General features: G+C 31.9%; 1 protein-coding gene across 1 annotated transcript; it reads left to right on the top strand.

The window, feature by feature from the left end:
• Positions 1-5,776: 5,776 nt before the first annotated feature.
• Positions 5,777-8,258, top strand: LOC145101023 (zinc finger transcription factor YY1-like). The gene is made up of 6 exons (XM_079038194.1): positions 5,777-6,085; positions 6,754-6,812; positions 6,894-7,096; positions 7,170-7,259; positions 7,352-7,495; positions 7,586-8,258. Exons 1-6 carry the CDS (start codon positions 6,000-6,002, stop codon positions 8,138-8,140), a joined length of 1,137 nt encoding a protein of 378 aa, XP_078894320.1. The 5' UTR covers positions 5,777-5,999; the 3' UTR covers positions 8,141-8,258.
• Positions 8,259-13,097: the final 4,839 nt, after the last annotated feature.

The following is a 13,097-nucleotide window of genomic DNA, read 5'->3' as shown; positions in this document are numbered from 1 at the left end:
TTTAAAAGATAATAATATTCCCACCTTTCCATTTCGTATTAGACAAAATTAATAATTATATTTATATTTATGGTTCTTTAACTTACCCTACATTTACAATAAATATCTTATCTTTATTTTAGTGTGGTGTAGATGAATACCACTACAATCCAATCAAAATAATATAACTATATTTACATTTATGGTTCTTTAACTTACCATATATTTAAAATAAATATCATATCTTTATTTTAGTGTTGTTTAAGTGAATATCACTACCATCAAATCAAAATAATATAACTATATTTATATTTATGATCCTTTAACTTATAATGTGTTTACATTAGATACCATATCTTTATTTTAGTGCGGTGTAAATGATTTGATCAATTCAAAATAATATAACTATATTTATATTTATGGTCCTTTAACTTGCCATATATTTACAATAAATACACTATCTTTATTTTAGTGCGGTGTAAATGAATACCAGTACGATCAAATCAAAATAATATAACTATATTTACATTTATGGTCCTTTAATTTGTCATACATTTACAATAAATACCCTATCTTTATTTTAGTGCGGTGTAACCACTTCGATCAAATCAAAATAATATAACTATATTTAAATTTATGGTCCTTTAACTTGCCATACATTTACAATAAATACCCTATCTTTATTTTAGTGCGGTGTAAATGAATACCACTACGATCAAATCAAAATAATATAACTATATTTACATTTATGGTCCTTTAACTTACCCTATAATTTATATAGTACTCTTTTTCATGCCTAAAGTTTCACTATAAATGAATGTGTCCCAAACTTCATTTTCATTGTACGATAGTTTGAAAAACGATAGGCTAAGTAAAAGAAAATGAGTTGGCCAGAATATTTGTCATCGTTTGATGAGTTAAATTACGAGGTATATCCGTGTATTATTACTCATATAGTTATGTTTTTATATATCACATATTTATATTTGTATGTATTGATTAGGCTAATGATATTCATACAAACAATGCATCTCAAGATGACGATAATGAAAATACTTACTTCATCAATGACATCAGAATTTGAAACTAGCATGGTATAAAGTTTTAGATTTATTAATATTGTTATTAATCAATAAGTTTACTTGTATCTAATATTTTTTTTAGGTATTTAATTCTCGTTAGCAACTAATAGACTGGGTGTAAAATACGGGGCGTGGACTTGGTTACGTTATTGTAATAAAAAGATCCACTGCTAACTCAAATATTTTTTTTCATTGTGATCGCAGCGGTACATACAAAAGTAAGAAAACATCCACAAAAAATACCGGTACCAGAAAAATTAATTGTCCATTCGCACTAAAAGGCAAATATTCATCAAAAGATAATTGTTGGTCATTAAAAGTCATATGTGAAATGCATAATCACGAGCCCGCCTTATATTTAGAAGGCCACCCATATCCAAGGCGTCTTTCTATAGATGAAACCCAATTAGTGGAAGATTTGATAAGAAAAAATGTGAAACCAAAAGATATATTATCTACATTAAAGAAGGAAAATGTAGAAAATTTATCTATTCTTCCAACTATATATAATGCACGCCAGAAATTCAGGATGAAGGAGAATAGTGGCAAAACTCAAATGCAAGTTGTTATGTCTTTCTTGGCTGAGAATGGCTATATCTACTACAGTCGTGCCGATAAGTCAACTAACGAGCTTTAAGATTTGTTTTTTGCTCACCAAAGATCATTGGAGATGTGGCGCACATTCCCACATGTCATGTTGATGGATGCGACATACAAAACAAACAGGTACGAGATTCCCCTCCTTGAAATAGTTGGTGTAACTCCAACTAATCAAACCTTTTTGCGTAGCATTTGTCTACATGCATAAGGAAACAGAATCCAACTACACTTGGGCACTAGAGTGTTTAAAATCAACAATAGATAGTGGCATGTTTCCACGTGTAATTGTCACGGATAAAGACTTGGCTTGCATGAACGCATGCAATAATGTATTTCCAGAAGCTAAAGGATTACTTTGCAGATGACATATCAATACAAGCATTAAGAGAAAATACAAAACGTTTTTAGTGCATCGTTGTTGTTGGACCTCCTTTTATAAAGGATGGAAAAAATTAATTGAATCTGAAACTGAGGAAGCATACAATTCCAATCTCTTACAAGTCGAAAACATTTTGGTGGACTATAAAGGTAAATTTAACATATCTTTTAGATTTGTTAGTTATATATATATATATATATATATATATATATATATATATATATATATATATATATATATATTCAAAATTGATGTAAGTGTATTATGTTTCAGAAGTTATTACTTACTTGAAGTAAACGTGGTTGACACAATATAAAGAAAAGTTTGTATCTGTTTGGACCGATGTATTTCTCCATTTTGGGAATTACACAACCAATAGAGTGGAGAGTCAGCATGCCAAAGTAAAATTATACTTGGACTCATCACAATCAGATTTAGCGACGGTATTACCAAGAATTCATGATGCTGTTGAGTCTCAAGACTATGCAATCAAAGCAAGTTTAGGACAGAGCATGATTGTTGCACGACATCGTTTCGTCCATCCAATTTTCAGATATTTGGTTGGTAATGTTTCAATTTATGAACTTGAAATAATTTTCAAGTAATTTGAACAAATAAAATTTCTTGGAATTTGTGGATGTCAACTGCGTACTAGTCATGGGCAAACATGTGCGCACGAACAAGCGGTATAGTTAAAAATGAAAATCCAATACCACTTGATTCCATTCATAACTTTTGGAAAAATTTTAATTTAGATCCATGCATCCAACTAGAAGATGATGTTGATGTTGAAGGTCAAACGTCTAACACACAGTTGAAAAAACAATCAAGATCTAGTAAGTTCAGTTGGGTGCGGAAGTTAAAAGATATTTTTTCACCATCAACAACTTCGCTTCGACAACCTACTTCTCACAAAAACAAAGTACCAAGTGGACGTCCGCGGTTGAGTACACAAACAAGACCTACTGTTCCGCCTACTCAAGATCCAACGACTCAATATCCTCGTAGACATAGTTTTGCGACGCCTATGCTAGATTATAATGGGTCTAATCAATTTGATTTAAACCAGGAACCAGAGAGGCACAATACATTTTCGTTTCAACAACCTTCAACATTTTATTCAAATTCACTTATGAGTGAAATTCCAAATGAATTTCATCCATACGTTACAAACATTGAAGACGTGGAGGGAGATGGAAATTATGGATTTCGGGCAATAGCGGTCTCCCTCGGGTATAGTCAAAATTATTGGCGTCAAATCCGCTCAGACTTATACAACGAGTTATTAGAAAATTGGAGACGATATTCAATGATTTTTTAGGATGACATAAACAACGTACAACACTCGTTGAGTTTCACTGGATTTGGTTCTGCACAAAGTGAATATTGGTTGATTATGCCGGATATTGGATTTCTCATCGCTAATAAGTATGGTGTAATTGTCTATTTTTTAGACAAACAAGGTTCGTCGACCTGTTTTCCACTTTGGCATGGTCCGCAAGATATTTCACATCATAGATCTATTGTTACCGCCTTCGTTTATAATGGTCATTACGTAAAAGTTGATTTACAAGAATTACATCCAATGCCTACAGTTATGTCACTTCCGCGTCACCACAGATCAGAACGTGCCGCTGGATGAGAAATATTGTATAATGCTTGACTTAATGAATATATTCCACCGAATGCACCACGTAATAATTGTAATATTCATGTAGTTAATGTCCATGATAATTAATAAACTTAAAATATGACATTGTTTGACGAAACGACAGTAAATGAAAATGATAATTTTATTTGTTATAATTGTGAAATCATATCATATCATATCATATTTTTTATTGTTCGTTTAATTGTTTGTGATCGTTATTTTTTATTGTTCGAAACGTAAACAAACTCGAATTTAAACCGAAAATTTTATAAAAAAAAACAATGTAATTTAAAAAAATAAACAAAAGAAAAGGTTAACCACCTTGAATTATACCGAAAAATATATAAAAATAAACACGTAAAACTAGTTTTTTTTAGGTTAACGAATGAAAATTATTAATAAAAACCAGATTATGTATAATACGACGTTAGCAAAAAGGGTCACTCATGCAAGTTTTGGAAACCACAGATACCATATTCGTAAAAAAAATTATCAGGGACTGGCTTTGTGACTTTTGGCAAACCATAATGACTATTTTTGTAATTTTGATATATATATATATATATATATATATATATATATATATATATATATATATATAATTTGAAAAAAAAATATATGCAATCTATACAAACTCTATTAAAACAAAGAACAAATAAAATTGTAATATAATAATAATAATAATAATAAATAATTAAAAGAAAATAACAAAGGAAAAGGAAGAATAATTTAGTGATTTTATTTGAAACAATGACTAAAAATGTAATATTCATAAATTATAGGGATACAATTTATTAATTTTTAAATTGGGAAACAAAATTGAAAATAAAACCAAAACACAAGGACCATTTAATATTTTTTTAATTAACTTACCATTAATAGTTTTCAACAAGTAGTTTTGACTTCTATTCCGGGTGTATTTAAAATCCCCAATAAAAAATCATAATAATTAGAATTGGAATAAAGGGATAATTCTATAAAAACCTCCATTATAGTTTGATTTTTTTTTCGGTTGATACATCAATATATATATATATATATATATATATATATATATATATATATATATATATATATATATATATATATATGAGTCTATTTTATTATTCATCTCAATTAGGCCCGACCCTAATATTTCGGAGACCTTGTGCAAAAACTAAAGTGAGGCGCCACAAAAAATTTCTTGTAAATATTATTAATTACATTTGTTACCATTAATTCAAAACATAAAGTTGCTAAAAAACATCTCATAAATTCACTACCACAAAATAATGTCTTCACTCATTGGTAATCAAATAAAACTGTAAAACTATTATAAACAACTTTAAAAAAAAAAGAATAACGCATTACTATTTTCTAGATATCGACCTTTTAGCATTTTTAAAAGAAAATTCATCTATGAAACTTTCATCTATGAGATTTTTTCTTACTTTTTGGTGAGTTTATAAAATATAAAAATGTTGTCTAAAATTTATAAAGAAAACAGATTTGCATTTTTTTTGGATATAGATATTTTCCTTAAATTGTTGATGAATTTTAAATTTATGATTAGATTTTGATTTTTGTTGATTTTATTAATAATTAAAATGCATCTAAAATTGGAACCAAATGTTACCGGACTAATTTTATTTATTGATAAAACATAAAAATAGATTTTACAAATATACCAATACTATAACTATAAATTATCCCAAAAATCGGAGACTCTCTAAAATTGGAGGCCCGACGGTGCGACCGCACCGCCGGCACCACCCCAGGGCCGCCGCCACTGATCTCAACCAAAAAAATATTGTTCCGAGTGGTGTTTGCTATTTAATACCAAAAAAAACCTTACAACGGTTACTGTGGGAAAAAATAAACTTTCAATGATTAAATCAAAATTAAAACAAATTTTCAATAGTTATTTTAATGGTTAAATAAAAAAAATCAACGCATAGTGATTTTAGTGCTTAAATCGAAAAGAAAAATCAAACTATAGTAATTTTAGTAGTGATTTTTATGAATTTTCTCTTGTAAAAACATTTTAGTTTTATTAAATTAAACAAACATAAAAATAAAAATAAAAATTCCATTAGACGTGTCAGAAACGGTTTCCCCTTTTTCGCAATGTTTTCTTGCTGCTCGCCGGAGTCCAGAATTCCCTGCCACTGTCAGTGTTTTCACGACTTCGTTCAATCGCCGACTCATTTCTAATTTCCCATCCAAATTCGAGAACAACCTATGTGCTCGAAACCCTAATTTCTATGTAATCAAACCATTGGGTTCAGCTCAATTAGCAGAACAAGACCCCATCAAGACGACTGCATTAATGGATCATCACTCATATCACAACCCCTTCGAACGGCGGAATTTCATCAAGTCTAAAACTCCCACTGTTAAGTGGTTCAAAGAATGGTAAGTAATAAAAAAGCCTCTCCTTCTGTCCTTTAATTATCTTATGTAGTGTATGATTATGTGAATGTGATTGATTCGCAAGACCTAATTGATCAGTTTTTGGTGGAAATCGAAAGGGGTAAAACTGAGACAGCTTCATTCGTGTCGATACGAGAGATATACTTGATCCTTTATATGGGTTTGAAGTAATTACAGCATTGCCCCATTTTTATTTTCTTGGTAAAGATGAATTTATGCTTACAACTACCAAGATCGGTAGAACCAAGTTATGATTCAGCTTCGAGCTTGCCATTATGAATAATGCGGATATTTTGTGATTAATTTTTGTGGTTGATGGCCATCAAATTTTCTAGGGTATTAGGGTTTATCCATTGCACTCCACCTGTTTGTTTAAATGCCGTAGTCATCTCCCAACAACAACGAGCGCTTACCCTTTACATCTCCTGATGCCTTATTTTTTTTTTTTCACTAAAACAACTCCCCCTTTTCATCATCTAAAGACCTACTTCTACTTTCAGTATTTCACTAATTCACTTACCTGATTATTTATCGTAATCAGTTTGACACTAAACAGTGAAAATTTTCTTAACACTCAACACCATCAAAAAATGATTATGACAACTTCAAGATTCATAACACTGGTACTAATCTGATCATTATTTATCTAGGGTACCACAAGATGTCGTGTCAACAGGTGGCAAATGCTTTGTTATGAAATGGGTCACAGGTTAGTAATTACATCTTTATGTTAAATCTTTCATTCTAACATCATTAAATCTATTTAATATTAGAATTCTCATATTTGTAGAGTCTCAATTAAACGCCATGAATGAAGAAAAGTCAAAAGAGATGGAGGCTGTAGAACCTGAACCTGAACCAACAACTGAAGTTCTTTTTCTTTGCAGTTATGAAGGCTGTGGAAAAACTTTCATTGATGCTGGAGCTTTAAGGAAGCATTCCCACATTCATGGAGAGAGACAATATATTTGCCATTATGAGAATTGTGGAAAGGTAAATCTTTTACTATTATCTTTTTTATTAATGCGCCATGGATTTATTAATTTTATTTATGTTAATGTTGCAGAAATTTTTGGATAGCTCAAAGTTAAAGAGACATTATCTAATTCATACAGGGGAAAGAAATTTTGTTTGTCCTCATGAAGGTTGTGGTAAGGTAATGACACTATCAAACATTTTTTTTTTTGCTAAAATGAACAATTAAACATTATTAATTAACTCCTATAATATTTATGTGTATAAATACAGGCATTCTCGTTGGATTTTAACCTAAGGTCACATATGAAAACTCATTCACAAGAGAATTATCATATTTGTCCATACTCTGAATGTGGGAAAAGATATGCTCATGAATACAAGCTAAAGAATCACATTATGTCTCACCATGAAAAGGTTAGTGCTTCAAGTTTAAATAGTGATCAAGTTTTCTTGAAAGATGATTCAAATTTCAAACCCTAATCTTGATCTTTTAAAAAATTTCAGCAAAACAACAATCACATGATGATTGAAGCTCCATTGAAGTATGTTCATATACAACAACCCATAGAAAAACCACCTCCAAAACCCACAAAATCTTACACATCTGCATCATCCGATCGTCCGTATGCATGTCCATATGAAGGATGTGAGAAAGCATACATCCATGAATACAAACTAAATCTTCATTTAAGAAGAGAACACCCGGGTCATTTCCAAGAAGAAAATCCGAAAAACACGGATCATGATCATGAAATGGATGCGGGTAGTGACCAAGATGGGCATAATACGGGTAAACGGGTTAACCCGAAGTCCCATAAACAAAACCGACCCAAACCAAATGTAAGGCACCCACCGGCTAAAGTGGTGCACCACAAGGCTCCAATGGTGGGAAATGTAATGAAGAAGCAACCATGGCCGATTGTTAAGGGTGTTTATGAGGAAGAAGATAGTGAAGAAACTGAAGAAGATCGTGATAATGGTGAGGATCGATGGGGTTATGGTGATCGTAATGGTGAAGACGACGATGATGATGATGAAGAGACCGAGTATGAGGATTAGGCATGTTTAGTTTCAAGATTTTGTCTTTGATGTATTTTCTTGCTAATTGTGTTTTGAGAATCTTTGATTTTAATGCTACTAGTAGTTTTAGTTGATATAAATTGACCTTTTAGGGCTATTTGCAGTTACGAGGATGGTGAAGTCATTTACGTCTTTTTACAGATAAGTAGTCTTTTTACAGATAAGTGATCACGAACGGGTGCTTGTTCCATCTTTTGGATGTAACAAATATTGCAATTTTGGCTCATTTGTATCGGTTTCAGTCTTAGTCAAATGCATGCTAACTGCAGTACTAAATGATCATTTTTAGTTGCGCCATTTCTTGCATAACGAAAGGGCATTAGTAAACAATTGATTTTTCTAGAGCTATTCTCGATGATGATAATATTTACGTCTTTTACACAGTAAGTCTGTATTCCATCTTTTTGGGTAAAACAAAATTTTGCATCTTATATTCCAATAATATGAGTCATGTTCTTAGTTTAATGCATGTGGAATGTAAAATTGTCCACTTTTTTGTGCCTCTTTAGATTTGAACAAAAAAACCTATGGAATGACCGGTTTGGGTTAGGGTAATTTTAAATCTGGCCGGTTTATTTTTTCTATTTGTTTGAAGAGGGACCCATTGATGAAAACACATATACGAAAGGTTCAGTTTTATGGACCCAAATGCATTGTGTTGTGTAGCCGATTTGTCAAGACTCAAGACTAGGAACAGATCATCTCAGAAATTCATGTGGTATTATTGCACATGGCCAAACCCAACACTCAACCAATCCTTTGAAATTTCTCCATTGTTTGCTATCCATTGCCACTATGGCAATGATACTATTTTTCTCTTTTGCATTTTTTCTCTTCTACTTGTCTCATTTTCTGTAACATATATGTAAAAATATGCTTGTCCGTTTTATTTACTTCAATATTTTTTGTGTGTAATCATGGTATTTAACGATGTATGTTAGTTCACTTGGTTCATGTAAAACGTATTTGTTAGGGTTTAAGCACTTTAACAATTTGATAAACGATTTCTTCAACAGAGTATGCAAAACGACAAACAAGACACAATCCTTTATGTGGTTCATACGATCAAGATGATTGACTTTGTCCAGAATGAACACGAGAAAGATTTGATTGCTTCTGCTGGATGACTATCTAATACAATACATTAGGTTCCACAAATTTAAAGAATATAAACGCTAGTTGTTTGACCTAAAACTACCAATAAGGTCAAACCAAAAAGTTCTGATAAAATTGGCCCATGATACGTTTTGATGTCAATTGTTTTTATAGGAGCTAGCCCACGAAAGCTTGGTTTGCCTGGCTACTATAAAGTCAAACTGTCAAATGAGAATTAATCTCCACAATTTAATATTATTTTTGCTTGAAACAAATTTTAACTGATAAATTATAAACTTAATAACAATAATAAAAGAAATCAAGTACATTGTTGACAACGTAGTTTAGAAAAGGTCTTAAAGTCATTTAAACAAATGATAAGAGGGTTGAATTGGATTTCAAAAAGTTTATGAAAAGAAAGTTGAATCCCGTTATTAGTTGGATTCTTTTCACTTCACGTGTTCACGTGAACTTCGTTGGACATACGGTTGTGATTTTGTTCTCTGTTTCCCATATTATAGACAATGAGTTCCGATAACAAAAATACCAACTCGACTTAAACCAATAAAATTTGAGATTTAATTATGAGAAACTGAGTAATCCAACCAAGTATCTAAGGCATCTTGAATAAAGAATAACTATCATTAATATATATAAGAACCATTTATTACGGAATGAGCCATTCCAGACTGGAATTATCCGGCCCGACCCATTCCGTATCGTGTTGTGGACAAAATGCACACAACACATTCCGGAATGCATGTCATAATATCTTCAATTTTGGCAAAGAAGAAATGACATTTGATTTCGATGAATTGATATCTTTATGTGTAAGTTCTTCACACATTTACTTGTACTTATTGAATTTTGTAATTATAACTGTAAATCTAAAGTCCAAAACACATCGATATAGTCCGGAACGAAAAACGCTTACAAAATGTTGTATTAACTGATAACATGAGCCATAGATAGGTAGCTATTTGATATTACTAAAAACCAAAAATATTAGAAAAGTAGTTCGGTCTACAATAGCATGTGCCTTAGATAATTCCGGAATGGATTTCGTATTCTAGAACATGAAGAACATGTCTGGAATACGACGAATAAGTTCGAAATGTATAGAACAGTCCGTTCTGGAGCACCATAAGCAATCCATTATTATCTTCAGTGTCGTATGGAAAGTATATATATTTTTTGTTTTTTAAACATGACTGTATTTTTGATGCGTCCCTTACAATCTCTTGCAAACATGCCATTATTGTGGATATTCTTACTAAAATCACGAATCGAACGCCATGTGAGGCTTTGTTCCGACATATGTGTTTTGGTAGTTGATTAGATATTCTCGTCGGGGTAGAAGGAGATCATATTTTCGGATTTCTATACTGAAAATCAATTGATCTCAAATGAGAAACCCTAAAGAAATAGCACCCCTTCTTTTCATTCTCTAAACCTCGAACAATTACTTCGAACGCACCGCGCCCTTGAGTCGCGTGTCGTGCTCGATGAGAAACCCTAAATCGCTTTAGGGTTTGCAGGTGGTTTGTTCCAGAGGTGTCTTGGCTGGTCTACTGTGTATTAAGTGCGATCACATCAGAGGAATCCTACGTCGGTTTCTCATCCATTCGATCAACTAGCGAGGAGAAAGCTAATCTGGGACTAGCCCACTTGTTATAGGCTTTGCCTTTTAGATTAGAGATCCTAAGTTCTAATCCAGGCGTTGGAGATTTCTACTAACTTGGTGATAATAATTTCTAACTATTAACCAACCGTTCAAAAAAAAAAGCTAGTGAGAAGAAAAAAATGAAGGCTACAAGTGTATGTGTTTCTTTTTATCATTCTTTTTAGTTGTTTATTTAGCTGCATTGATTGGTCTGAACTTGGTTGAGTTATTGTTAAGTTTTGATTTATATGCTTCCGTTGTGTTTACACATTTGTGGCCAAAGAACCTCATAACCCAATACGCCTAACATCACCGCTACCCATGCTTCCATCTCACCACTACTCTAACACCAGGACCACCACCACTAGCATCAACCGCCACCAATGTGGCTTTCTATCGTCTCCATCTCTTTTTTTTGATATATATATATATATATATATATATATATATATATATATATATATATATATATATATGGTGAAATGCCACATTTCAAATCTGATGTGTTTGCTTAATTTCAAAATAGATGTGGTATGTTTTCATGGTTGCCAGCTGTGGTTCAACCAATGCATTAGATCTCTTCCACCACCGTTTTCTCTTTCTCTCATCCTTGTTCTACTTCTTCATGATCTAGTACTTTTCAGTGACGGTGTTTAGGTAAAGAAGTTTTGGAAACAACATGCATATAAGGTGTTTGATGAAATGCTTCAACAAGTTATTAAACGGTGCATGTGTGTATTAAACTCGCTCGTCATCATCGACAGCGACTCGACTCCCGTTTCCTCCATCCCCTCGTCGTTGTCTCATATCAATGTCAGAAACGCTTATAACTCATTGTGAATGTTTATATTAAGTTGATTAAACTGTGAATGTGTGTATAAATGAATAAAGTTAATAAAAAACCGAAAATAAGTAAAGTATATATATAAAAAGAAAATAAAAAATATACATATATTTATAAAAAAACCGAAAATAAATAAAGTATACAAAAAACGAAAAATAAAGTTAAAAAACCATGTGGTGTAATTTTTTTCAAACCTTAGAGACTAAATTTGAACTTTTAGGACTGATTTTGCAAAAAAGTTAACCAACTTAACCATGAAACTTGTTAAATAGGCTAAAGTGACAATTCTGTGAGAAAGTTGTGGCCACAACAATAATAAAAAAATATCTGGGTACCGTTAAAAATTTAAGGCTTTTATAATATTAGTCCTTGTAAAATTAATGATTTTGCACTTTCTAACCGAAACATACAAAAAAATAACACACAATATTTGTTAACCCATTTAACAGGTACTTAGAGTTTAATTAATCGTAAAATGGATAGTACCTAGTGTTTCTAAACTTTTTAGTTTGATATATATATATATATATATATATATATATATATATATATATATATATATATATATATATATATATATATATAGAGAGAGAGAGAGAGAGAGAGAGAGAGAGAGAGAGAGAGAGAGAGAGAGAGAGAGAGAGAGAGAGAGAGAGAGAGAGAGCTTAAGTTGGTGTTTTTCAAAGTGTCCTATGAAGATGAGCCTTCCTATCATGATTCATGACATGCATTTACTTGGCCATGGTAAGCCCTTTAGAACGGTGCTAACTAATTTTTAATTATATCCCTAGATGAAATCGTTGCCCTATCAATCTTGTACTATTGCTTATGTCCCGGTAGAATAAAATGATGTCATGAAACTTGAAAAAGATTTAGCTATTTTGAAGGTGTAGAAACATTGCAAATTTTGGTAAATATATTTTTATGCAGCAATTAAAGCTTGTTAGGAAGTTTCATTGGTCACAACAAATTGAGAAAGAGCGGCGTGGCTATCCTTAAAAGATATATTTAGGGGGAATGTTAGTTTGGTACGGGTAGATGTGAGATGAAGTAGTTTTGTTTTTGTGTATTTACCTCTTCCGGGGAACTTTATTGGTCACAATAAATGGGGGAGGTGTGGCCTTCTAAAGAGATATGAGTAGGGAGGGGAGGCGAAGGGAAGGGGTTGGATGTGAGTGTCGTGGGGTGGGTCTCTCGTCGAAAAAATGAAAACGGTCGAAGGTGTATTCATTATGATGACGTGTCATGACATAAAAGGAAGAATATGGGAATTGGTGGCTGTGTGGTTGTGAGGATCCCCTCTGATAATAATAAACATTCAATTAAAATTAAAC

Source organism: Lactuca serriola, chromosome 4 (assembly GCF_051521515.1).
Source record: "Lactuca serriola cultivar US96UC23 chromosome 4, Lser_US96UC23_V15, whole genome shotgun sequence".
Lineage (NCBI taxonomy): Eukaryota > Viridiplantae > Streptophyta > Magnoliopsida > Asterales > Asteraceae > Lactuca > Lactuca serriola.
Note: the sequence above shows the minus strand (reverse complement) of the source record. Positions and strands in the feature narration are given on the sequence as shown.

Coding starts and splice junctions, on each gene's coding strand:
- LOC145101023 (XM_079038194.1), top strand. CDS start 6,000: ATGGATCATCACTCATATCACAACCCCTTCGAACGGCGGAATTTCATC. Junction 6,813..6,893: donor TGTTATGAAATGGGTCACAG/GTTAGTAATTAC, acceptor TCATATTTGTAG/AGTCTCAATTAAACGCCATG. Junction 7,496..7,585: donor TTATGTCTCACCATGAAAAG/GTTAGTGCTTCA, acceptor AAAAAATTTCAG/CAAAACAACAATCACATGAT.